The 27,352-nt window shown below is 47.7% G+C and overlaps 2 protein-coding genes across 3 annotated transcripts; one reads left to right on the forward strand and one right to left on the reverse strand.

Moving 5' to 3' along the window:
* Positions 1-662: 662 nt before the first annotated feature.
* Positions 663-16,502, reverse strand: CLCN6 (chloride voltage-gated channel 6; the record flags this gene model as incomplete). 2 transcript variants are annotated; one of them, XM_080631184.1, is made up of 23 exons in its annotated part: positions 663-788; positions 2,092-2,217; positions 2,880-2,987; positions 3,690-3,846; positions 4,964-5,121; positions 5,741-5,927; positions 6,535-6,641; positions 6,787-6,946; positions 7,056-7,209; positions 7,550-7,673; positions 8,052-8,178; positions 9,043-9,209; positions 9,472-9,585; positions 10,476-10,608; positions 11,250-11,308; positions 11,401-11,468; positions 12,067-12,193; positions 12,433-12,539; positions 12,939-13,005; positions 13,705-13,770; positions 14,313-14,378; positions 15,627-15,686; positions 16,416-16,502. In XM_080631184.1, the coding sequence occupies 23 exons, from the start codon at positions 16,500-16,502 to the stop codon at positions 708-710; spliced, it is 2,610 nt and encodes an 869-aa protein (XP_080487310.1). In that variant the 3' UTR covers positions 663-707. The 2 variants fall into 2 exon arrangements, with proteins under 2 accessions (XP_080487310.1, XP_080487311.1); XM_080631185.1 differs by lacking the exon at positions 14,313-14,378.
* Positions 16,503-16,673: 171 nt separating this feature from the next.
* MTHFR (methylenetetrahydrofolate reductase) lies at positions 16,674-26,740 on the forward strand. Its single transcript, XM_080631197.1, has 12 exons — positions 16,674-16,728; positions 18,952-19,203; positions 20,330-20,568; positions 20,873-20,983; positions 21,159-21,352; positions 21,822-22,072; positions 22,797-22,931; positions 23,212-23,392; positions 23,746-23,928; positions 25,106-25,207; positions 25,449-25,568; positions 26,035-26,740. Exons 2-12 carry the CDS (start codon positions 18,962-18,964, stop codon positions 26,230-26,232), a joined length of 1,956 nt encoding a protein of 651 aa, XP_080487323.1. The 5' UTR covers positions 16,674-16,728; positions 18,952-18,961; the 3' UTR covers positions 26,233-26,740.
* The last annotated feature ends 612 nt before the right edge of the window (positions 26,741-27,352 follow it).

The following is a 27,352-nucleotide window of genomic DNA, read 5'->3' on the forward strand; positions in this document are numbered from 1 at the left end:
TTTGCTGAGCTGCTCTCAAAAGCCAGCTGCTGTCAAAAACAACACTTCCCCATGAAAGAAGGAGAGAAATTAGAAACAAATGAAGCCAGAGTGGAAAAGATGGACAACTGGGAACACCTGCAAAGACGTGTACTTCCAGAGCTGGATTTTATAATACTGCTTCTGAGAAAAGGCATCCTCCAGAGCAGCTATTTGATAACTGCAAACTTCAATATCTCCTCTCTCAGCCCTGACAGTGACTCCCTTCTCACACAAATAAGGCAACAGTTGCAGGAACAAGGGAGGAAGAGGAAAAACGACTCATACAGGAAGACAGGGAAGAGATGCTGAAGTTCTCTGCATAGGACATAGTGGAGATAAATGATTCTTTTTCCAACCCTTCAAAAAAACCTCCAAAAAACCAAAATAGCAGAACATACGGTGTCAGGATAGTTGACAAAAGGAGATAACTGGGGCACAGGAAAAGAAAAAACCTGGATCAAAAGTGGTCAAACCAAGTGCCTGAGACCAAACAACAGCTCTGGGCCTAGGCAGCTCCTCTAATTCTCTGGCTAGCAAGGTGTTTTCCAGTTCCCCAGGCTTGATATGCATGAGAGAAGCCAAACGGCAAGTCTTGGGCCTTGAGGGGTCCAAGCGGAATGCGAGCGCGTGTGCAGGCTTGGAAGAGGGAGGTAGCCACCGACAGTGGGGCAGGGTGGGCAGGGGCATCAAATGCTCTGATAGTGTTGTCTCAGTCTTGCCTGCAGAAATTCGTGGGTCAGGTTGTGCCGAGTGATTATCCCAACAATCTTAAAAGAGGAAGAAAGAGAGGAAAAAAGTCAGTATCACAGGTGTGTCACTAACAGACGCGCATGGTAGAGCTGTTGTTCTTTCTAACCCCCAAAAAGAGGGAACGTGCAAGCAGATCCTGACTGATGCTGAGTTAGAGTGGGTTCAAGTTCAAATCTTGCCAAAACAACACCCCTCCCTCTGCCAGCACTTGTCTACAGGCAAGATACTGCTTTAACTACGCCCAAACAGACAGCTTAACTGCTGCTATGGTATCTGGACACAGTAGTTGCCCCTGCATAGGAAGGGAAATCCTGTCCATATTCGACAGCATAGAGATGTAGCCAAATCCTTTGGAAAGTGAAAACTGTAACTGGAAATAACACAGCTCTCTTATGGCTTCAATAGAGACATTTCAGATATCCCACATGACATGACTGCAGATAGCTCTTACCAGATACGTTTTAGGAAGCTCTAAAGACCACAACAGAGAAATGGTAAAGGCTAGCTAAGTGGTGACTGCACACTGGCCATCACCAGCCAGCAGGTCACAAAAAGGACCCTCTCCCCAGACTGGGGAAACAGTCAAGCCAGATGTTTCAGCTGATGAAACACCTCAGTGATTTTACACATTGAAAGAGTTTAGAACTAGGCTGCTCTCTAGCGCTGCAACAGCATCTTATGCTAAACATGGGACGAGTCAACATCTCTTGTATTCAAGCGGCAGGCTCTGCAGAGTAGCTACTGGCAACCTCAAGAGGCAGAAAAGGCACGGCTGTCTCAAACGGACAGACCGGTTCAGGCTTAAAGGAAACAGTTTCTCACTGTTTATAGGAAGTTGCTGACACCTACTGACCATTCCTGAGCATTGCAGATGGCAAAGACAGGTGAATCAAGAACAACCCCATTCAATGCCTCCTGTGTTCTGCCGCTACCATGAGCAGGAACACAATGCAAGTTCCCTTCTAGCAGAAAAATCTCCTGCCCCAACATGCAGGAAATTCTGCTTTTGGCCTTGAATAAAGCTGACAAAGAGGAAGCCAAATGAGTGGCCTCTCAATACGTACAAGACAGTAAAAGTTTCCACATACTGCCAGCCTGAGACTGCATGCGGAAAGCAGGAAGCAAGCATGGACACAAAAGATGGCAACAGAGACACAGTAATCAAGAATGCTTCACGGCCTTAAGATCATCACATTCTGATCTCTTTAAAGCATTTCTGTTTGACATTAAGAGATCTTAATTCTCCCAAAGGTGGAAGACATTGCATAAACCACAGTGGCTTCCTTACTTTGCCAAGAGAAAATGGAGATCAGGACTTACCTCTCCAACTGCATTCACAACCGGTAAATGTCTGAGTCCCATGGTTCTAAACAGGTTGAAGACTTGTGACACATGAGTATTTGGAGAGACAGCAAAGGGTGATGGGTTCATGTATGGGGTGACATCCTGAGAGAGAAAAACAATTATGTTATTTACAAGAGGCATTTTCACTATCTCTAGGAATCACTAACAAGCAATTCCTACAAGTCTTCCAATGCACTGATCTCTGGGCAAGGTCCCAGACCAGGGGCATCTTCTATTTCTCCACAAACACCAAATTATTTCAGGAACCTGAATTTTTCATAGTTTGCTTGAACACTGTAACCCATGATCTTAAGAGCCCAATGCTGCAGAAAGCCTGTGAGCAGGATAAATGCAGGCCCATGAAAATAAGAATGTATATTAAAAAAGCACTTTGGCTTACACAGCAACCTTCCCATCACAAAGCCAGTGACAGGCCTGAAACTGTCTGAGCTGCCAGCACGTGGAGTTACAAACAGCAGCAGTTTGCCTGTCCAACCTCACTTAGGCAGAAGTATAAACTAGAAGGAAGTTAACCTAGACAGGCAACATCTCATTCTGAAAGTTAAGCACCTTTGTGTGACGTTACCTCACAGCAGGTATGAGGACTGACTTGCAGACAAAGCTGACTGAACACATGAGAAGTACAGGATGCTGGTCACTGCACCTGAGGGTGGACTCAAATGTGGTCTCAGCCTTTTTTAAAGGCCTGGGACAGTCCTAAACACCTGTTAGGAAACACTGTCACGCTGCAGTGCATCTCTTACCACTATCATGCGAGGGTTCAGCAACGTGAGGTCCAAGTCATGGATATCTGGATAACGGGGATAATCCTCCGACATCTCTGCATGGGACAGACGAGGCTGACTTGCACTCTGCATTTAAAACAAATCCCACTGAGCTGATGTGTCACCATCCCACACAGTACATGGGCTGCACGCAGCACAGCAAATGATGCCTCCCAGTTGCTCACCCAGATCCCCCCATGCCCACACATACATCTGCAGAGGTACTCAGAGCAGCTCATCTCAGAATGCAGCAGTGCAAGCCCGAATCTATGCAGGCATTTAGCTGATAGAGAAATGGATCTGCTCTCCAACCTCTGACAGATCTACACTGGAGGGCAGCAACAAATCAGCCTCACAGACAGGCCTCAATTACAAATGCTCCTGCTGATTTCAATGATACAGCTGACACCTCTGGTAAGACGTTGGCACACAGGAGTTAAGAACATGCAGTGTACACTGCTAGTTGTTCTATTTGTATTTGATATCTGTCCTTCATTCTCCAGCTCTGACAGGACTGCACCTTTATGCCACAAATGGGCCTGTTGGTTTATTTCTTAAACTGTAGCTGTCCTCTTTTCCTGGGATACTTAAACAGAAATTCAAGTCTTTCTATTTTAGAGCTGCCAGTAGAAGTCACATTACATGTCTACAGCTTTTAACACACAGATGCATTCCTTAAAGTGTAAAAATAGGTAAATTCTTTTTTGCAGCCCATAAATATTGTTCCCAACCTTCTCAGCTGGGAGGGTAGGGATGTCTCTGCTACAATTCCTGATTGGGAACACTCACCGACTGGCTCTCGGAGTAACAAACCCCCCTGACAAGGAGCGTGACCAGCTGTGAGCGCAAGATCAAGCCATGGAAGGTCAAAGGTCTGAAGCGTTCCTCCATGGTCCACTCCTCACTGGGAGACTGGTCAGGGTACAGGTTAGGGTAGGGAGTGTATCTGTGGCAGATTTAACACTGCATGTTACAAGATCCATGAACTTAAGGAGAGACACATACCCCCGCCTCCAAAACAACAGCTACTTCAGCTCTTTGCAACCTTCTCCTGCACATTTTCTGGGACTCTTGCTAGTGACAAGCAAGTCTTTTCTCCATCAAATAAAATAGCAGAGAGGGATCAAGAGCCATTATCATCAGCAGAGTATGACAACAGCAGCAGGATGGAGTCTCACAACTCTCAAATTCAAATCACTTGCTACTAAAGCAATTTCCAGTGCCAAATTATTCAGATTCTAATAAAAGCTGAAGCATCTGGGAAAACATCAGGGTCAGGACCCTACTCATACGAGTTACAATCGCTAGGTGATTAACTGATTCACTGGACTGGGCTTCTGCTTGGAAGTAACTGCAACACAAGCCTGGTGACTCAGCCCAGTTACAAGAAAGTGGTATCAGTATTACAGCCCCAGGTCATTAACTCCTCTCTTGGGAGAAGCGAGCTTTGTAGAGCCCTCAGTTCTCTGCAGACAAGAGGCCATGGATTTCTACAGACAAGACATTTCCCCGGGAAATGTTTCCAGATAGGTGTTTGAAGGGAATTTAAGTTAACAGGTTGGACACTACCATCAAGTCATTAAGACTTGGTCACAGATGTGAGCCCCCGCACTGGCTGATGAGACCTGACAAGTCTCTTCTCCTACAACATAAAATCATAGAATGGTTTGGGTTGGAAGCAACCTTCAAAGCTCATCCAGTCCAACCCCCCTGCAATGAGCAGGGAAATCTTCACCTAAATCAGGTTGCCCAGAACCACATCCAGCCTGGCCTTGTATGTCTCCAGGGATGGTGCATCCACCACTTGTCCGGGCAACTTGTGCCAGGCTTTTATCACCCTCACTGTAAAGAATTTTTTCCTCAAATCCAGCCTGAATGACCCTGCTTTAGTTTAAAACCATCATCCCTTGTCCTATCACAACAGGCCCTGCTAAAAAGTCTCTTCCCTTGGATACTAGGCACTGTTTCCTTTGATATAAGAATTATAGGGGCTGTAAGAAGCATCACAACTCAACATATAGAAACACCCTGTTCCCATATGCCTGTGCCTACTAGAATCTCACCTTCTCTCTAGCATTTGCTGCAGCAGATCCTCCTTTTCTGGTGGCTCCTCCGTCGCTATGTGCTCATCACACATATTACGCAACTCACTCGAGGGGTAGGACTTCATGGACTGGCTGCGCTTGCGCTGCTCTCCAGCTCGGGTGAGGATGCTGGATTTCTGCATACAGCAAACAATTTGCAGATACAAAGCAAGTCAACAATTATCCAAGAGCAACTATGAACTATCTGATCATAGCTTTATGACACCAGGTAAGGTGTTTCTTACTGCTGCCGCAGTACTTGTGAGAATAGCCAACAGGACTGTACTCTCCTTGGACACAGAATCTGAAGTTTAGGAACTCAGGCACCCTTTTTTTGCTAGGGCATGAGCATGCTACAAGCATGTTCATTATTCATTCTGACCTTAAACTTTTAAGTTTCCCAAGGGACTAAAGCATCTGTCCCGCTATCCCTTCTACCATGGGGAGAAGCATTTAGGCACCTACTACCGATCTCATTGGTGGATTCAGTACTTCAGTAGCAAATCCAAACTTTTTCCATGTCTATCCTAAACAGATAAATCTTAACTTTTGCACCTAGGAATGCAGCTCACTTCTGCCTTTACCGTGACATGGATAATGGAATGAAACTGAGTCCTTGAAAATTTTGTATTGCAGTAGGTGCTTATCTGTGACCTGAATTCTGCACTGACAAAGGCATAGGTAACAAAAGAAAGCACCTTCCACCTGCAAAACAAAGTTCTTCACCCTTCAACTCATCAAACAACTTCTTTTTACCTTGAATTTGATGTTATTACTTATCAGTTGATTTCCCTTCATGAACTCCCTCTCATTGCCCCGGTTCTCAGTCACTACAGGGAAGGCATGATGGACAGTTGTGCGCAGGATGCTGACAAGGGACTGAATCCTGGTGTGTGGGTAGACATAGGTCAGGTTGGGTTCCATGATGTCACTGGCTCGTAGTCTGCAGGGAAAGAAATTCAAGATTGTTGCATGCATTGTGTCAGTGACAAAAGGCTGGTAATGGACAAACAAGGAAACAAACTACTCCCAAAACGAGATCCTAAAGGATTCTGCTGCAGTATAGTACTGCCAGCTCCTTGTACCTGTGTGCTCATCGTTACTGTGTTACTAGCAGTGCTGGCACAATTCATCTGATTTTTAACAGTGCATCAATGATGCACCACAAGCAAAGAAAAACGTTCCAACTTATGACATAGAAAGTGCTTAAACACTACTGGGAAAAGACAACAGTTGGGAAGAAGATGGAATTCTGCAAGAAGGGAAGTCCAGTGGAACACTTTCAGAGATCATGCTGAACCTCATGGATCTACTCCTTAGATCTCCACCTGTTCATCCTTCCTCAGAAACGGCTCCAGCACCTCTTTCCAGCCACAGACCCAATGCACAACTCCCAAGTCCTCTCACAGCAGTCCTCCTCACAGCTGCTCCTCTCAGAGCAGCCACATTTTTTGGAGAGGAAGCACCACCCCCTGCATTACAGCATTCCTTTGAGTAAGAACCCTACCACAAATTCTAATCCACAGCCCTGCCAAGAGGAGCAGCCTTACTTATCCATTTCCACCTCGGTTTCCCACTCCAGCAGAGGCACTCCTCGCAAGTTCACATGGATGTCATAGATGCCTTTGTTGAAAAAGTCTCCTGTCCATTTGGCTACCTGCAGAGCAAACACAAGGTCTACTGAGCTGTTGCTCCAAGGACAAGACTCCTTGACTTACCATAGCCCTTGAAGGAACAGAGACTCAGGTGTAGCGCATGTTCAAGCAATCTGCAAGAAGCCAGAGCTAAGACCCTGCACTCACCATGAGGGTGATCATTATGGGGAGCCCATAGGTGATCTCGTTGGTGGATTCAATTAAGATGACAGTCAGGCTGATTGTCATGCGGACCACTCCTCCCAGAAATGCTGCTGCCCCAATCAGTGCAAAAGTTCCTGAGTAGATGTGATCCAGGCCAATGTAGCTAGAGCAAAACACAGAGCCTGATTAGAACACCCTGACTGAGATCTCAGCCCGTGCCTGCAGCACATCTCTCTCACACACACACACACACACACACACTCTCAATGCACCTTTTGAGGAGGTTGGCGACCAGGCGTCCGAAGGCAGCCCCACAAAGCAGTGATGGCACAAAAAGACCACTGGGCACAGAGATCCCATATGTCCAACAGGAGAGTGAGAAATAGAGAAGGAAGAACAAGGACAGTGTGACTGGGCTGAAAGTACCTGCAACACAAGAAGAATCATGACTAAAGCGGCACAGGTCTGCCAGACAAAGACAGTAGTATTGCACCATCCAACCCTCAGCTCACAGCAGGCTCATCTCACAACAGCTACTTCATCTTCCAATCCAAACACACATGAAGAAAATGAGTAAGTGAAAAAGAGAGGAAAAGCAAGCCTTTTTTCCCATGGAGGAGGCTTTCACCTGTTGTGCTAGCAGTCCCCTAAAGCTATGAAGGCCTGAAGGTGCTCTGAGCCTTGTGGTTCTTATGAATCTTGTTTCAAGCAAGATGAAGCTCTGAAGCCTAAGCATGGGATGGGACACTGTTTCTTAGCTACTCACCATCCTGGTGGAAGAGCTGCAAGATAGCTGACTCCTGAGGGTTAAAGAAGAGTGTGGCCATGTCATTGTAGGTTTCATTTGGGCAGAAAAAAGTTTTAATGCTTGAATTCACATCCTCTGACAGACCCTAATGCAGGACACAAAAGACCATGAACAGTTAGAATCCACTCTCTCCTATATTAGCCTTCGGGCAGAATGGAAGTAACTCTGCTGTATAGGGCTGTCAGACCACACTTTGGAAAGTTCAGACTGAACATCAGTAACAGAAATGGCGCCTGAAGAATCAGTGGGATCCCCAAATCACAGCCTGAGCTGCTTTGCCAAAGTCCAAAAGCACAAAGGGTAACTTTCATGATTACCCTAAGGTCCTGCAACTGTCCACAGGCTTTCACTGAAGTTCTGTTACGTACTGCATGCTGCCAAAAGCTCATTATGTACCTGTGCTTGTCTGGAGGGTGAACAAGATGATACTGATGTATAATCTTCACATAAGATGCCTTACCTGCAGGTTCAGAGTGTCATTGCCACTACGACCAGTGGAAGACATCTGTCGGCATTCCCCCAGAACCATGGAGGCTACAAAGACCACGACTGTGGTAGTCAATGACACCAGCAGGCTCTCCAAGACTCTGCAAACACACAATAGAAACCATACACTGAAGGCACACTCAGCCCTATAACCAAGTCCCAGCCCTGCACATGACTTTGGTAAAGCTGCAAGAAGCAGCAGTTACCTCAGCTGAACATCAGAAGCACGGGACTCTGCAAGTCAAGCTGAATCATGACTTGGTTGCCAGGGATATTGTTAGCTCCCTTTTTTAATTGCCTGCCCCAAAAAGGAGCTATTTCTACCCAGAGAACACATAACAGTCACATATTAAAAAGCCACAGGGAAGGGTTCAGTGATGAGGCTGTTCACATGGAAACAATGGTCTGTAGATCCTTACAGGGTAGACGGCTAGACAGGACTGGACAGGTTGATGCATCATCTCGCAATCACTTTTCTAACGGCTGACATACACTTCCGGTTGTTTTTTTTAAACCTGGACTTCTTACTTAAGAATTGTCTGAGCAAAACCAGCTATATTCCAGAACGACATGGCAACTCCTTCTAAATAGCACAGATATTAGCTCAGCTGCAGATTTAAACAATTAATGGCATCATCTATTCCTTTCACATCTGTCTGGTCAAGACATAAAAAATACTGCATAGAGAAGAAGATCTGTCTTGTTCAGCTATAGCCGTTATAATAAAAAACCTCCCTTCATAACCCTTGTAAGGAGAGTTGCAGCTCTCTCCATACCACCAGAGTAATTACAAAAATGCACAGGGACTGTAACATCCGGTTTCTGATGTTCACTTTCAAGTTCTATGGAGTTTTGCGACTTCAAAAAGAACAGGTCTAAGATTTCCTCCAGCCCCAATCACTGGGTCTTCTCGATTCTGAGCACAGATGAGAGATTCCTGCAACAACTCAAGAGAGCACAAATACCTGACCAGCTTTGGCTTGGGATGCACATTTCGCATGCGATACTTGGCAAGTCTCTTGTTCAGGCAGTTGAAGGTGGCTCCAAGAAGGCCTCCTACAATCCCCATCAGAATGAAGAAGCCCAAGTCCACAGCTGTCCAGAGGTGGCATTTCTTGTCAGACTCAGAGCACTATGTGCAGAAAAGGATTAAAAAAGCATTACAGTATTTGCTGCAATTTCCTACCAACACTTCTGTCTCCACAACAGGAGATTCAGCAGCTATGACCATAGGGGAACAATTCTGTCGTAGGTTATCAATGTACTGCAGCTAAATATCAACTGCCCCTCAACGAAATAGAAGCATGTATCAAAAAAATCCAAACCCAAATAACAGAAACACTGAACTGACAAAAGTCTGGAGGGGTATGGGAAATAACAGCACTAAGTCTTACCTTAAAATCCCCAAAGTTCAGCAGCCCAGGGAGCTGGAAAGACCCCCAACTTCCAAACTGAATCCCAGAGCGGAAAAAATTCAGGGTGAAGGTGGCAGCCATGGAACAGAAAAGCTGAGGTAGTATAAAAAAGAAGTAAAGATTCCCAGAATTATGACTGGCACAGTCAGCTCTTCCTTGAGACTTATGCCTGGGGAAGGGAACCTCAGAGCCTTCTTAGGCTTTAGGAAAATAATCCACTGAGGTTTAACACCCATCCCCGGCTGCAAAAGAGAGCAGGGCTAGAATGGATGGACTACTATAACCAGCTGATTTGGTTTCCTGCACAAGGGGTTAGGAATTTCACCTAGTAATTCCTGCAGCAAAAGCTCTCCTTAGTCAAATATGTTAATTTGCAGTTGCTAATCAATTACAAGCATCAATTAACACAGCATGTCTGGAGTTGGAATTGAGCTCTTCAGTGGCTCTGAGAGTGTCGGTATCTTGGCAAATCCCCTGGCTTCTTTTATCCCTACTGAGAAAGAGTAGACTAACTGAATCCCAGCAACAAGATGTTTAGTGTAAGAAATGCCAAAAGCATCCTGAAATCCAATATATTTTTCAATACACTGTCAAATTCATAAGAGTAGGCAAGAGAAATCTGCAACCTGAAGGCACGGGGCATTGCTGCAATACAGCTCCACAATGCAGCGAAAAGCAGAAAGAAACCCAGCACTTGCCTACTCTGTCTGCTCCCAAAGGATGGGACTGCCAAGAGCCTATGCACAACAGCCCCTTCTCCCACGTACACTGTATGTTCTGCCCACAGAGCTGTCCCATTGTTCCATATAGTACCAGACTCATCCCTACTCTTGATCTGTAGTAATTCTGGAGCACTGATAGAGCAGGCAATCTCTCTCCTGCCAGGAAAGCTCAGGAGAGACAGGATAATCTGAACACTCTCACAGACAAGTCCTCCCCCAAAGGTCCAGCCCAAGGAAGACACACAGACAGTCATTACTCACCACTTTCCATGTAAGTCCCTGGTTCCAGAAAGACGAACCTTCTTCCAAGCTGAAAAGAGTGCCTCCAATTGGTGCTCCAAAGGCAGCAGCAACCCCTGCAGCAGCTCCAGCAGATACAAAATCCCTTTTATCCCTGAAATGAAGAGGAAAATGGTCCCAGTTCAGCACAGTAGAGCTCTGGAGGTGCTTAGGTTCTGCAAAGTAAGAGACCATTCCCTTTTATGGATACACACCAGGGATACAGGAGTGACAGCTGGGAGAAGTGCTGGCCAGGGCAGTAAGACTTATTCAGCAAGTTGCTGCAGCATCATGCTTTCTCTACAGCACCAACAAAGAGCAAAACTCTGGCACTACACATATGCCCCATATATAAGGAACCATTCCAAACTACGAAAATCCAGCATCACTTGAAAGAATTACAGAGGGAAGGGCAAGATTTTGTTCAGTCAGGTAAATGAGCCTTCTCTGTAGTATATCTTGGCCATAATGGGTGAGTAACTGAGCTTGTTCCCAACAGTGAAGCCATTTAACCATTCATGTTAAAGGCTGTAAGTAAGTGGTTAGAGGTTTGCTGCATAGTAGACAAAAACATCAGTGAACATGGAGACAGAGCAGAGCAGCATGGAAGAGTCAAGTCCTGGTGTTGTCTTGCTGCAGAATGAAACTGCAGGACACTAGACAGACTGAAACTACTACTGACTGATTCATCCCTTCTCCCAAGGAAGTCTGCTCACTCATTCTCCTGTCCCCTCCTCCACATCCTGAGTACAGTACCTGTCACTGCGGAAATAGGGAAAGTTAAACTGGATCTTCCTCAAAGAGATGCTCTGGAACTACAAAGAAAGAAAAGATTTAGAAACAGACAGGATGGAAACTTAATCCTTACAGTACTCTTACAAAGCCAGTGATCCAGGCCAGCACTAACCTGTGGCAAACCCGCACCTACGACAGCACCACTGTGAATCATTGGACCCTCCTTCCCGACAAAAAGACCTGGAAAAACAGGACTGATGAGGCAATGCATTCCCCCCCAGGCCCTGCTGCTGCCTTCCCTTGCTGAATGCCAAGACAGACCAGCTCACCACCTCCATGCCATGGCACAGGCCCCTGTGCTCCTCAATCTCCCATTTAGGTGCAGGAAAGTGCTGACCCCTGGCCCCTCAGCCCCCCCAGATGTTTGTCAAGACTTGCACAGACTTTATGCTCCAAGTGGGTGGAATCATTCCAAGACAGCTGGTACAAGGACTCCGAACTCTCAAAGTTATTCTGCCCCGCTGCTCAGGACATAACCTCCTTCAGGCTGCTCCAGACCATGTGCTCTGGAGAATTCTCATGTCTCCCTCAAAGCCTGAATCACAAAGAGTCACTTCTGACTAGCCCACCCAGAAAAGTACCTGTTCCCCTGATAGTCCTGATCCTTCTATTTCCTACTCTACATATATGCATTCAGGGCTCATGACTCTGCTCCAGCCCATTAAAACCATTTTACTGGAAAGGTGGGAGAAGCCTTTTGTGCCCTATGTACAGCAAGGACATATTTCTTCCCCTTCATTGATTCCCAACAAGATCAATACACCACAGCCCTTCTTACCTCCTGCCACACTGAAGAGCACTCCCATAGCTTTGCACACCACTGTCCGGAGACGCACAACTCCTGGAACCTTTACCCCATTGAGGTAGCATTTGATTTCAGGAATTCCTGATCCAGCTGCTACAGGCTATAGAAAAGAAACACTGATGTTGTGTTGCATTGATTTCATAGCTGATCAACAATGTGTCATCAGAGAGCACAGCAAAGGACCAAGAGATCCTGCTTAGCTATGTCAATCAGCACTGAGAAGCTAGTTTGGTGTCTTGGGGCAGACAGTGCTTCCAGCAAGAAGAATACTTCATACCCAGGACCTGTGTGAGAGGAAAGGGAGGCTGTGTAAGGAGCAGCAGTGCACCTAAGACTTACTTGGATCAGGACAAGAAGGCTGGCAAGAAAAACGAAGGTCAGGTTGAACCCCAGCAGCTCCAGCAAGGACAATGCAAGACAGCCTTTCTCAGTGCATTCTTCCACCGCTGCAGGGATGGTCATGGAAAACAACACATTCCCCCCAGCAACACACAATCATTAAGTACTGCCTGAGGATCCCACTGGCACCAGGAGCCAAACCTGCTAACCCAGCCAAGGCCTCTGACACAACTCACCAGGAAGCCAGGCTTCATTTTCAGAGCTCAACTAAGCTACAAGGAAGGGAAACTACTCATTCTTTCAGGGATTAGCCTTTGCCTGTGTACACAATAGTGGAAACATTCTTGGTTCCAAGGGCTGAATTACAGAGCCAAGTTAAAAACTTGATTAGTCATCAATGTGACTGATGGCAGAAGTCTGAGAGTCAGCTTTTCTGAGCAGAACAGCAACAGAAAGGAAAAGGTCACTTGAGCCTAGCAGAAACCCACACACTGGGTAAAAGATACAGCTTTGTACCACCTGGAACTTGAGCTGGGTAAAGAGCCATACGAAGAAATCCACGAAAAGGCCCACCTATGGAAAAGACGACACATTTGTCATCAGAAACTACTGCATACAAGTAACAAAGATCACCTCTAGTAAGTGCTACCAGAAGTATGCACACATAGGATGACAAAGAATGAAGAAGGCAAAAGAAGTGTTGTTCAGAGTAGAGTAACTTCGGAAGCTCAGATTTGCTGCCTCCCTCACTCTCACCAGGACAGACCCCTCCTAGAGTTATTCCTGATGGAATGCATTTCAGAGTGCTAATCTGGCAGCATTTTTAACACCCACAACACGTTTCAGGGTACAGAAGAAAGCTGGCACTTAACTGAGGCATACACTCAGCAGAGCTAATGTTCAAGCACTCTAGAAAGTACATGCAGTGACACTAGTGCTGACAAACATACAAACCACACAGTCCAACTGTAATTAGCATCTTATTATTAGGTGCTCACTTTGGACAGGTTTTCTTGCATGCAGAATTAAAGGATTTGCCAGAATACTTCATAAAGAAAGCACAGCAAGTTCTAAACCAAACAAGCCAAAAAGGCTTCCTGGAAAATAATCTAGCAACAACATGCTATAATTCCCAAATGACAACTCTAGCTACTAAGCTCTCCACTTCATAAAAGATTGTTTTCTCCTCTTGACTCCTCAGCCATTGACTTCTAAATTATGCCTGCTTAGTTTAATGAATTTTCCTCATTCCCCAAATAGCACAACCCTTACCAGTCCTGTGCAGACTCCAATAGCAAAAACCATCACCCACTTCACTGCTTCGTATCTCTGGGCTTTCTGTTTAGGAAGAGAATAAAAAAATATGAGCCAATCAAAGCAGTATAGAAATGGAGACTAGAGAAAGGCATTTTGGATTTCCACAGCTCAATTCCTGCTAGAGTGATAAATCAACAGAAGATGGTAACAACAGAAAACTGAAAATAGGGAACTAAAAGTACTGAACATCTTGCTCACTTTAAACCTGAGGATCATCAGAACAGATGCTGGGAGCTATCATCTCCATACATATTTGTATTCTTTTCATACAGAAACCAAGAGAGCACATAGAATTTCTTTCATAAAGAAGAAAAACATCCACAAAACTTCCTTCAGTAGAACATATTTAGAACCACAGAATGGTTTGGGTTGGAATGGACCTTAAAGCTCATCCAGTTCCAACCCCCTGCCACAGGCAGGGACACCTTCTACTGTTCCAGGTTGCTCCAAGCCCCGTCCAACCTGGCCTTGAACATTGCCAGGGATGGGGCAGTCACAACTTCCCTGGGAAATTCCACAGTTTTAGCTCTCAAGCTAATGAAAGAGAAAGAACAAGGTCCTACCTTGTTATCCATGGTCTCCAAAACTTCCAAGTATGGGTCATTGATACAACGATCGTAATCCAAGCTCTGAAAGAATGCCAAAAGGTCAATTTAAGAGAAACAGCTATAACAGATTGTGCAAAAAAACTATGGATAGAAGACCTTGTTAAAGATTACAGAAGTCATTACTAACCCCACAGTAGGTTTTGCAGACAACAGGAGGAGAAAAAACTTCTGGAAACAACATCAATTAAATATTTCCAGCAGAACTAGATCCTGAGAACCACAACGTGAAAGAACAGACCAATTCCACTGCCCCAGCTGAGAGAGGCAGGGAACCAAACAGGAACATGACTTATTAAAACAACTTTAAACTAAAGAAATCACATTGTAGGCACTTAAGTAAAGTCTAAACCTCTACAATCTGACAGTGCAGGGGATAAACATTATATCTTTATATTTAACCTCTCACTACAACACAAATACTAGATAGGATTTCCTCTCCAGCTGAGAGTTTAAAGCAAGATAGAGCTGCCCAGTCATGCTCACAAACTACCACTAGCTTCAATCCACATCAACTTCACCCTTTCAAGCCAAGCAGTAACAGGCTGAGCTGCTGACACCCACGTGAACAGCAACTGCTCTAAATAGCTCAGGGCCACCATAGAATCATAGAAAAGTTAGGGCTGGAAAGGACCTTAAGATCATTCAGTTCCAGCTGCCCTGCCATGGGCAGGGACACCTCACACTAAACCATGGCACCCAAGGCTCTGTCCAGCCCGGCCTTGAATACCGCCATGGATGGAGCATTCATAGCTTCCCTGGGCAACCCATTCCAGTGCCTCACCACCCTTACAGTAAAGAACTTCCTCCTTATATCCAATCTAAACTTCCCCTGTTTCAGTTTGAACCCGTTACCCCTTGTCCTGTCACTACAGGCATGCAAAAAGCAAAAATCTGCTGTGAGCCAGCATAACGCAACAGTGACCAAGCAGCAACAGATGCTTCCTACAGTCATGAAACAAGCCCAACAGAGCCTGTAAATCCCACATTTAAAAGCGGAACAACGCAGCAGGCTCTGAAAATCAATTTTCTCAACAAGAGGCTGACTTGAGCCATGGACAGTCAAACTCCACCCCCAGAGCTTTGACCCAGAAACATGTGAGGAGCAGTTCTATGCAAACACAGCAACTCTTGGTATTTCTGCTGATGTCAATGCAATCTAACTGGCGATGCACTTTGAGCACCCGCCTCGCTACAAACTCAACCCCATCGCAACCTGCCTGCAGTTCTTTACACATTCGTTTCACCAGCTGTTACCAGTTTAATGCCCACCTCATAGTCCTTGCGTGGAAGGATCTCATCCTCCTCTTCACGAGTTTCCCCTAGGATTGTCTGCAAAACAAACACAGAAAAGGAAAATCATCAGGAAAACAAATGTATGCACAGATACTCAGGAACACTGGTAGCAAAACCAGAATTAAGGAAGACCTACACCACTATGGCTTATAAAGCCAAGAGTATGGGTTACCAAACCATCACCTACTCTGGGGTAGCTGCATAGGGTCTTACCTTAAAGCCTGTCCCTCAGCAAGAACACACCACATTACTTCTATACAGGAGCTCCCCACAGCAGAGTAGAGTAGTACTAAACCTCATCCCAGCTTCCCTTCAGCAGTGGATTACAGGGAAGCACAGGACCAGAAACTTGCACAGACAGCATCCTCCTGTGCCAGGCAGCTGGGGAGATCCCTGACAGAGCCATTTCCCTCTGAGGGCTGCAAGGGGCTGACACCAGGCTCTGCCACACAAAACGCTGACTGTGGTGCTCGGACAGCGCGGGCTGAGGCACGGGGACAAGCGGCCGAGGTACTGGGCCCAACATGAGGCAGAAGAGCGGGAAGGGGCTCAGGCACCAGGCCATGAAGCACTGAGGCGATGGGCTGAGGTACCCGGCCCGGACGGGCTGGGCCAAGCGCAGACTGAAGTACCGCGCCCTGAGGCACCGGCACCCGGGCGGAGGCTCCGTGCCCAGCGCCGTAGCTACGCCCCCTCACAGCCGCCCGCTCTCAGGCGCTCCGTGGGGCCGGACCGAGGCTCGGTGTGGGATACGCGGGGCCGTACCAGCTCCTCGGGGGTGCGGCTCTCCCGCTCGCCGCAGCAGCGCGGGCAGCAGCAACAGCAGCACAGCCCGGACCCGCATCCCGCCATCTTCCGCTGCCGCCACCGCCCCTTCCCGGCTCCACCCGCCGCACCGCGCAACCCCGCCGCGGCCTGGCCCCGCCTCCTCCGGCGCGGCGCGGGGCAGCTGAGGTGGCGGTTCCGCCATGTCGGAGCAGGGAAAGCGCGGGGTGGTGCCGTGGGACGCGCCCTGCTCCGGCCCCGCTTAAAGCGCCGCGGGATGGGGCTGCCCAGCACCGCCCAGCACCACCGGCAGGTGAGCGGGGCCTGGGGCGGGCAGCGGGCGGGCCGCGGCACTCAGCCTGGCTGCGGCGCGGGGACCCCCCCCCCCTCCGGCGGCAGGACCCTTCTCCTCCCCGGCCCTTTCCTGCCAGCCTTCCCATGGCCGTGCGTTGGCCCATCAGCCGCCCCGTTGGCAGTGCGGTACACCCAACCGTGGGCTACCCCGTAGGGCTGTCAGCCTGGTGCCCCGGCCCCGCACAGGACCCTTGCAGGCCCCATGTGAAGCGCACCTCCTGCAGCCGAGGTCAGCTCGGGTGGGGAAGCTGAGCTTGGGAGGATGCCGGTCGCAACAGTGCGTGTGTAAGCGCGGGCCTGGGAGCAGTAAAAATGCCCTACAGCGAAGTAAACGGGCACCACCATCACATAAACGCAACAGGCACATCTGTGCTGATCAGCATCAGGGTGCTGATCATAGATTGTTGCTCTGAGTGCTGCAGTGTAGCAGAGACAGAGGAACAGGAGCGCTGAGCCAGTGGGGCCCAAGGGTGTTTCACAATGTCTTATTTTGCAGCTGGTTTTGTTGTTTAGAAAATGCTTTGTTTCCCTTAGCGATAACTGCAAGCTTCTGCCAGCAAATCTGTGATGCATCTGATGGGAAGGAAATGCTCCAGCTGCTGCCTCTAGGCAAAATTTAAGTGGGCCCTTTCCCTGGTCATTATGGCTTCAGATTGTCAGTGAAATAAGGCCTTTTCCTCAAGGCAAGTGTAACCCTATAGAGACATTAATTCCTCTTCCCTTGTGATGGGAATCTTAAATCTCAAGTGGGAGAACAGCAATCCTGTGATTTGCCCTTAGTGCCATGGCATGCCTGTGGGAAGTGAAATATTGGGAGTTCACTGTGCGTGGTTTTGCACCGCTATCTTGATCTCCAACATATGCTTTGGGATAATGCTGCCAGATTAGTGCCATGTGGATAGCAGGCAAAGTCCTGTGAGAGAGCGTGGTCAGGGCTGTTAGTGTGCACCCTGTTGCTTTTGCTCCACTTCTCAATAGGTCTGTGGTGCTGGTTTTTCCTGTGACCTGATTTAAGATGCCCCGTTCCTCTTGGCAGCAGCAGCTCTGTGCTCCCTTCTCGTATCTCCTGCCAGCAGAAGTCCCCAAGTGATAAAAATAGACTTTCTCCCATAGCATTTTGCTTGTTTGGAACTCAGTGTAAACAGTAAAGACGAGTTCAAAGACCTTGGATGACCTAAACCCGCAGAGCTTATATGATAAGGACAAAGTGTACATTAGCTTGTGCAACCAAAAGCAGGCTCCAGCGTTAAATAATGCTCAGCAACATGCTGCTTCCCAGTGGCAGTTTTAGGGTTTGGCAGGTACAGAAGCAAGTAACACAGATGCAAATTTTATGGTAGCTTTTTTCTAGTTATCTGTAATCACTACCTCATTTTAAAGGCACAGGATAACACTTTGGGAACTAAGTGGAAGCACGGAGAAGGGGGTGGTGGCTGCTGACCTTGTTTCCAAGCAGCCACAAAAAGGAACATGAGCAGTGTATTTGGTAAAGGAAAGAGCTGTGTGCAGTGGTATTGTCTGTGGAGATGGTATGTCTTGCAGAAGACGGATAATGGTTAGAAATGCAACTGTGATGCCAGCAAAGACAAAACAAAGGATGGTGTTTGTGGGGATGGCTTGATCAGAGGGGATTTTTCAGGGGTTTTTTCTGACATAGGAATAGTTTGTGCATTCTTGCGTACCTTCCCCATTAGCACTTGCTTTCCTACCTACACTGTAAAGAAGCACTGCTTTTTGGGAACAAATAGTGGAAACCGGAGATGGACATAGTCCATGAAGCAACTGGTATAGAAAGAAACAAAGTTATCTGCTGGCATATCCAGCCCAAGGCTGCAAGATCAAAGAGGCTGCCACCTGATGCACATGAGAATCATGGCCTGAGTTAATGAGAATCGCGCACTCAGGTCAAAGCGATGTTGACCTGACTGTTGAGAGCCAAATTTGACCCAGCAAGCACAGATCTACATCAAAGTGGCACGAAACCCTCTGCAATTATGTTTTTACCAGCTCCTCCACTACAGCTTACAGTGAAGGCTGGCAAAAGGGACTCCTTGGTGATGATTAACATCTGACCTTGGCATAGGCTTCCTCTTCATTATCTGCTGCCCACACCAGCAGGAACTGCACCTTGCTCTGTGTCCTGCCTTGTACCCACTGTGTTCCTTCTGTGACCCTCCTCCAGAGAGCTCACCATGGTCAACGAGACCCAGCATAGCTGCAGTGCCAGCTCTAGCTCCAAGTCTGATGGTGGCAGCAGCAGTGGGAGCGAGAGCTCCAAGGACAGCTCGCGCTGCTCCACCCCTGTCCTCGATGCTGACCGGCATGAGCGGCTACGGGAGAAGATGCGTCGACGCCAGGAGGCTGGAGACAAGTGGTTCTCCCTGGAATTCTTCCCTCCACGCACAGCCAATGCTGCTGTCAATCTCATCTCCAGGTGAGGGCTGCAGGGTGGGCGAAAGGAGAGATGAAGTGTCTGGTGGAGGGTTGGGAAATAGCTAATGAGACAGGTTCTGCCCCATGCTCTGTCTCCCCTTCCAGGTGACGCAGCAGGTAATGGGGCTGTGCTTTCCTGCTGAGGAAGGTAATGGACACCAGGTAATTTGTCTTCCTTGGAAGCCCCTGCAGAGTTAGGTGTCATGGTGGGGTTACTGAGGGGGCCAGGCTGTTTTCCCTCTCCCGTGCTCTGTGAATATGGAGCAACCTCACTGTCATGCTCAGGCTGAAGCAGAGTGCTGGGGGATAATGGAGCAGAAAAGTACCTGTTAAGAGCAGAAAATATTCCTTGATGGGCAGCGTGCCAAAGTGTATAGAACAGATGCCACTGGCTTTCAGAATCATCCTGCCACTGTGGTTTGTGCCTCTGTATTACTGAGGACTACAGTTTTAGCCTCTGAATAGGTGTCCCCATCTACATGCTAAATGAAGGGTGACAGTTCTCAGCAGAGTTAAAGGTCATCCTGGAGCCCAGTGGGGACCCCCAGGAGCCACCATGCAGTCACCAGGAGGAAAAGAGGCTGTTCCATAGCTCTGTAACTGCTGTATACCAGTGCCAGTTTTACTTTAAACAGAAAGGCCTGTTCCAATCCAGAGCAGGAGAGACATGAGTTAGGGGAGCCTCTGTCTCTTCTATTAAGCACACTTTGGAACACAACAGAGATCTGGTCCATCTTTTCTTATCTGTGGCCGCTACAGTGAAAGCTGGGAACGGGGTTGCAGCACAATCTCCCATCTCAAAAGGAATGAGACTTGCACTGCTGGCTATCAGAAGACATACCAGTCTAATAGAACATGCTGGGAGGAAGTTTATTGTACAGAGAACACTTACGTTGCCTCTTCAAAGACATTGGCAGCTCTTCCTCATAAAACCTTAAAGGATGACTTCCCTTATTTACACTGGCCACTTGCTAAGCTCTTAGTTCAACTCTTATCTTAGTCTCTCCTGCTGCTATCATCTAAGCTCCCTCTGCCTGTTGCTAGCGTTCCAACATTGAGCAAGATACCCCAGGCATAGAGAGGGGAGTTAGCTGCCTGGTAGGCTAATGCAGCTCTAAAATCCACAGGTTTGACCGCATGGGAGCAGGTGGTCCACTCTTCATTGATGTGACCTGGCACCCTGCAGGGGATCCGGGATCTGACAAGGAAACCTCTTCCATGATTATTGCCAACACTGCAGTCAACTACTGTGGCCTGGAGACCATCTTGCACATGACATGCTGCAGTCAAACTAGGGATGATATCACAGGGCATCTGCAGAAGGCCAAGAGGCTTGGGTTGAAGAACATCATGGCGTTGCGTGGAGGTGAATCCTTTTATCGTACTATTCCTGAAGCTGTGTTGCTGTTGCATTCAATTTCAGGGTAAAAATGGGGAAAGAAGATTTAGAGGCTCCTCTCACTGTGGGAATTAGATGTTGAGACTGCGTTTCACCTGATCCCTTTGTTGGCAGTCCCTCCAGCTCAAGGGTAGACAAAAGCAATCTATGGGTAAAACTGCAAGCGTGGGGGTTTCATCTCTTTGCCCTCCTTTCAGCAGGAGGATTTATGGAACTAGCAGATATGAGTCCTGCAAATAGTTGGAGAGCTGTGGATTTGTTCTCTTTTCAGATCCTGCTGGTGAGGAGTGGGAGGAAGAAGTAGATGGTTTCAACCATGCTGTTGACTTGGTTAAGCACATTCGCAATGAATTTGATGATTACTTTGACATCTGTGTGGCAGGTAAATATCCTTCATTGCAGAGTGTGGGGTAGAGTCTGAGACAGGGGCACCAGCTCAGCAGTCCCTCTCTGGACCTGGGCTGGGACGGCACAGTCAGATTGGCAGCATTGATTTGTAGCGTATTGTCCCTACCACCAGGGTTTCACTACTTCTTTCTTCCCTTTTCCCCCCAAAGGCTACCCCAAAGGTCACCCTGAAGCAGAGAGCTATGAGGCAGACTTGAGGCACCTCAAGGAGAAAGTCTTTGCTGGGGCAGACTTCATCATTACGCAGCTTTTCTTCCAATCAGAAACCTTTCTCAAGTTCATGAAGGACTGTCAAGCCATTGGCATCACCTGCCCCATTATTCCTGGCATCTTCCCCATACAGGTGAAATCCAGTAGTTTTGGTCTGGGGCGGGAATAAAGATCCAGGATTAGGTACTTGTGGGTCAGGACAGAGAGAGGTCTGTAAATACCCTCCACAAAATTTCTGGGAAGTGAGTGCTAAGTGTGATACATCTGTAGGTGGTTTGCCAAATTAAACTCCTAGGCATGTAATAACAAGTTAAAAAGGTTTTCTGTGCCCATATGGCAAAAAAGGATATAGAAGACAGTGGTCTGCCAGTCCTGAGGTGTTAGTCATCCCTGTGAGCATGCTGGGCTCAGGCAAATAGGAAGAAACCACCTGAAGGGACATGACCAGGACTGCATTATCATCCTAGAGATGGGGCCTGGGAGTAGAATCCAGGAGCTCCAGTTCTAAATCTCCTGCCACAAAATAGGGATCAAGTCTCTTTGTTACTGAGATGTCAGAAAAGGACCTTCAGAAAATGAAAATCCCCTGCATCCTCACCCAGGGTTACCACTCCCTGCGCCAGCTGGTGAAGCTCTCCAAGCTGGAAGTGCCTCAAGAGATCAAAGATGTGATTGAACCCATCAAGGACAACGATGCAGCGATCCGGAACTATGGGGTGGAGCTGGCAGTGTCCATGTGCCGGGAGCTGTTGGATAGTGGCATGGTTCACGGGCTCCATTTCTACACCCTCAATCGGGAAGTGGCTACTACCGAAGTCCTGAAGCGCCTGGGCATATGGAAGGAGGACCCCAGGTGAGCAGAACGTGCTGGCTTCTGTTAGTTCCTCTTCCACATACATCCATCCCATCTACTAAAGGCTCAAGCAATGGATAGGGTAGCACCTCTCCTCTGCTGCTTTTTGGGTTTTTAAGCACCTTTCTGCATTTAGAAGTTCACTCTTCCTGCAGGTCTGACAAAAGCTGGGAGGAATAGAGGGGAAAGCTAAAGGAGGATTTGATTCAGTCAGGCAGCTTTAAAGTAGCCCATTCTGGAACTATAACCACCTACACTCCTGCCACTCGGAAGAAACATGGTTTTGAGGTCTGTCACAACCCCTGTTATGGAATAGGTGCTATGTAAGCTCCCACTGTAGTTTTTTAGGGTTCTTTGCAGCTGATAAAGGAAATGTGGACTTCTCTCTGAGCCCACAGCCTTCAGCATAGACAAGCAAAAGGAAAACAGATTACTGTTTTTTCTTGTTAAAAACAGCTTCACGCAGTGCTTTTCCCTTACCTCATCCAAGGGCAGGTGTCAGTCCTGTACTTAACCATTTAACAGACACCTACTGAGCATCCTGTAGGGAACTGAGTGGGGAAAGATTTTCCATAAAGGAAGAAGAGTTTTGTGTCCTACTTACTGGTAAACAGAACTTTTCTCAGCCACTATTACTTGCAAACCTCTCCAGGGAAAGGGGTTCCAGCCTCAAGGGGAAAGTCTTATCAGAGGAACTGTGTTAACATCTGCTCCTCCCCTGCAGGCGGCCTCTGCCCTGGGCAGTGAGCGCTCATCCCAAGAGAAGAGTTGAAGACGTTCGGCCGATCTTCTGGGCCTCCAGGCCAAAGAGTTACATCTATCGAACTCAAGAGTGGGATGACTTCCCCAATGGCCGATGGTAAGCTCTTGGCCTGCAATGGCAGTGAGATGGAGGTGTGGTACAGAAGACTGCTCCACAGTCTGTCTCTATTAGTGGGTGTCCTAGGCACACTTTGGGCTTGACAAAACAGGTGGCTTCTTAAAGTGGTCCCCAATTGCTTGGATTTGAATGAGGTGAGGAGAATGGCATTGAGATGTCTTTTGGTCTCTAAGTGGATTTTGTTGGATACTTCTCTTCCCAGGTGGCTGTGTTCCTGCATCACCAAATCCTGTTAATCCTGTGTCTGCTCCCCTTACAGGGGTAACTCCTCCTCCCCAGCCTTTGGGGAACTGAAGGACTATTACCTCTTTTACCTGAAGAGCAAGTCTCCCCGAGAAGAGCTCCTGAAGATGTGGGGAGAAGAGCTGACTGGTGAGGAAAGCGTCTTTGAGGTGTTCACATGTTACATCACCGGAGAACCCAACAAGAATGGGCACAAGGTGAGTGATGTGGCACAGACAATAGCACACGTCGTCTTGTTCCTGGTACCGCATTGTTCTTCTGAGCAAGAATTGACACTTCCCTATCCAAAAGGATTTGCTGAGATAGTGGCTGAAGGGAATTCAGCAGCCAGACCTAGGGCTCAACGTAAAAGAAAAGCTTCTAAAGCATGACAAGATCAGTACTGATAGACTTCAGCAGTCATTCAGAGTTGCCTCTGGAACCAAAGCTGGGAATTCTCTCCTGAAGAAGGTGTGTGAGACCATTAGGGCACTTCTGAGTTCCTTCAGCATCCAGATGGTAACCAAAGGGTTGTTATATCCATTCTGAGCCATCTCTTCTCCCATGGTAGGTTACGTGTATGCCATGGAACGATGACCCTCTTGCTACGGAAACCAACCTTCTGAAGGAGCAGCTGGAGAAGGTTAACAGACGAGGAATCCTGACCATCAACTCCCAGCCAAACATCAATGGGAAACCATCCACAGACCCCATTGTCGGCTGGGGGCCCAGTGGGGGCTATGTTTTCCAAAAGGTACTAAGGGCTAGGCAGCAAAGAGTTATGACCCAGTTTGGTCTCTGTTAGATAGGCTTTCACCCGCATAATCCTTCTGCCTACTCCTTATCTTAATACCTTCTTGCTGAGATGAGGCAAAGCTCCTTTGGTGTCTCAAGAGACAGATTATGTCAGCTGTATGGCTTACTTCATAGTTGTTTTTCCCACCTCAAAACCTCTGTTGAACATTTACAGAGGTTCTTGTTTTTACTCTGAACAAGGAATTACTGGTCAGAGAGGGGTGATGAAGTTCTAGGTACAAGCATATGCCTGCCCACCAATGTCAAATCACAACAACCTTCCTTGGCTTACAAGCAGCCTTGTTTGCCGAGCCTGCCTCCACTGTCAAGCGTTTTCAGGCGCTGGAGCCCTGCCACTAATGGCTGAGATAGGAATCTCCCATCAAGGTAAATGCCAGGCAAGTGGCTCATACTAGAAAACAAAGCAGCCCTGTTCAGAAGGGATCCAAACCGCTAAAGCCATGAGACCAGCAGATGGCAAATGCAGTTATGTTTTCAAAGGGAAAAATTCCCCCGAGGTGAGGGGAAATCCATCATCTCGAACAATAGCCAGGAAATGGGGGGAGGGGAAGCAGTTGTTGGGAGCAGCCAAGCACAGAGCAGCAGTAGATGGAGCAAGTACAGAATTAGTCTTTATAAGCACACAGGGAGAACTAGGAACAAAAGATGAGGACAGGGAATGGTGGGGTGCTTGGGAGAGCCCAGCTGAGACCTGACTTCTGCTCCCACCAGACTGGGCTGCCTCAGCAGGACACTGCTGTTCACAGGGTACCATGCAGAATGGAGGCCTCTCCCAAGCACTCTGTCTGGCACAAACTGCTGCTGAGGCTCAGTGAGCTGTGGTTACACTGGCTGGAGCTTATTCCAGCCTGCCTGCTCATGTGGGTGCAGAATGGGAAGCTTGTAGCTTTCCTGAGCTCACTGCTTCTGGGTTGCTACTTCTCTCACCATTTATTTCCCCTGCCCTTTGCTCAAGCCTCCTCTGTAGCACATGGTTCTGGGAATGGACATACAAATTTTAGGCTGCCTGGTTTCCATGCAGCCCAGACTCTATAACTGTCCTTTTGGTTGCCTGTATTTGTCTCAGCCCTGCCATGAGTTAAGCTCTTATTCCCTTTCCCCTTCCCTCCATGTAGGCATACCTGGAGTTCTTCACCTCCAGCGAGATCGTCACGGCATTGCTCAAGGTGCTGAAGAAGTATGAGTTGCGAGTGAACTACCACATTGTCAACGTCAAGGTGGGCTGTTGTTCACAGGACACTTCCTTTCACCACCCTGGGAGACAGACAGAGATTCACGTATTACTATGAACAAAGTGGGACAAGAGGGCTGATGAAGGGAAGGGAAAGTGAAGCAAGTCAGCTGTGATGCACAGCAGCTGTCTGATCTCTTACCAAGAAGAGGATAAATGTACTTGTTCCATCTCACTTAATTTCTCCTCCCGCAGTTGCTTCAGAAAGGTTTTCCTTCTTTTGGCAGGGCCAGAATACCACCAATGCTCCAGACCTGCAACCCAATGCTGTCACCTGGGGCATCTTCCCAGGCAGGGAGATCATCCAGCCCACTGTAGTGGACCCTGTAAGCTTCCTCTCCTGGAAGGTGAGTCCTCCCTCCTGCTGGAAACATTGCTGTGGTGCCCTGGGAAGTTCAGAGTGTCTGGTTTGGTTTTAGCCTGTGATACTTCTCATAGCTGAGCACTGATGTGATACTGCTTTCCCTGTTCCCTCGGTGTAAGGAGAACTTTGCTCCAGCAAGAGCTCTTCACAGATACCAAGTTCTCCATAAAGGGAGGCTCTGGCGGTAGCTCTCCCCTCTTACACGCACAGGGGCAGCATTGAGCCATCTTACTGCAAACGCGTCACTCTTTCAGCCCTGGGCACTTCCCACTGCCTGGAAAGCAGGAGGCTCCTTTCTCAGCTCTTGCAATTTTTACTGAAAAGAAACAAGCCACAGGCTGGCCAGGCATGTGTGACACTGCTTGTTCTAAATGAAGTGATACGACAATGCAGCTTTCACGTGCATTACATCACTGCCAACATATAATATTTGGTTTTACCCTTGGCAGGATGAGGCCTTTGCACTGTGGATCGAGCAGTGGGCCAAGCTCTATGAAGAGGAGTCACCCTCTCGCATGATCATCCAGTACATTCATGACAACTACTACTTGGTCAACCTGGTAGACAATGACTTCCCACTTGAAAACTGCCTCTGGCAGGTTGTGGATGATACTTTTGAGTTGTTGAACTCTCAAACTCAGCAGTGAAAATTCCTATTCCAGTCCCTTACTTCCTCCTTCCGTCCACTGACTGTGGGGAGAGCTGAAGCAGCTCCTATGCTGATGGAGGAGCATGCACTCCTAAACCCAGTGACCAGGCTAGTTCTGATCCATCCACACTACATGCACTTCTGTCCCCAACACAAAGGCTCCCTTACCCCTTCTTACTGAACAATAGCCAGAACTACCCCAGCCTCTGAGCTGAGGCTCTAGGCTGAGCTTGAAGGCCAGCTCTGCAGGATGATGAGGTGCTCATCACAGCTATGCTGGTTACATGATAACTCTTATGAATCAATGTGATAAAACTCAGTGAGATTCTGGTAACTTTTTCATGTCAGAAATGCCGCCCTGGGGGCAGAAACACTCCTGTCAGCAGTGCCTATGCAACAAAGCTATCTCAGCAGTTACCAGCTGTCAAAAGCAGCTCAAATTTCTTTTACAGTGCACTCCTAGGATGTATTCCTTCATACCTGATCATATCAGGCTCTTCTGCACTCACTCCAGAAGCAGGTTCAAAGTTTCTCCTATCTTTTCTCTTTTTATTGTATTTCCTGTTTTCTTTTTACTGGAAAAACGTGCATTTCACTTCTGGATGAGGTTGAGCAGGAATCACACTATTTCTTAGATTAAGTACAATAAAATACATAAATATAAATGTCTCTTGTAGTAGGCCATACCCTTCTAAATAGCAAAGACTCTTGTTTGCAAACTAACCTGCCTGACACAAGGGAAAATCTGAAGAAAACCAGTTTATGGGGCAGTTCTGCCTTCACTTTCAACAAATTCTGTAAGCAAAGTATGGACGAAACTCCCTCGTGGAGCAGAGAAAGCTTAAATCCTAGAATTTACCAACAGCAACCAGCTACAGCCTTTGGCTTGGTTCTGCAAGGTCACAGGAGCTGTGGTGGTCCTTTTCCAGTGCCTGTAGGGAAAGACAGCCTGTCCTTCCTGACCTAATGACTCAACAGCCTTAGGTGCCACAGCATTGCAGTTAGGGTTTAGGGGAGCCATGGAGGGAGCCTGCTTTGTGTACTTAACAACCCTGCAAAGCTACCACAGGCTAGGAAAACAAGGCCTAGGGGCAGTTCCCAGTGGGATCTTGAGATCC

The sequence above is a fragment of the Psittacula echo genome, assembly GCF_963264785.1.
Source record: "Psittacula echo genome assembly, chromosome: 17".
Taxonomy (NCBI): domain Eukaryota; kingdom Metazoa; phylum Chordata; class Aves; order Psittaciformes; family Psittacidae; genus Psittacula; species Psittacula echo.

Bases quoted from the DNA above. Each gene is read 5' to 3' on its own strand.
- MTHFR (XM_080631197.1), top strand. From the start codon at position 18,962: ATGGTCAACGAGACCCAGCATAGCTGCAGTGCCAGCTCTAGCTCCAAG. The intron at 20,984-21,158 runs GTAAATATCCTT...TTCCCCCCAAAG, and splicing joins CTTTGACATCTGTGTGGCAG to GCTACCCCAAAGGTCACCCT. The intron at 22,073-22,796 runs GTGAGCAGAACG...CCTCCCCTGCAG, and splicing joins ATATGGAAGGAGGACCCCAG to GCGGCCTCTGCCCTGGGCAG.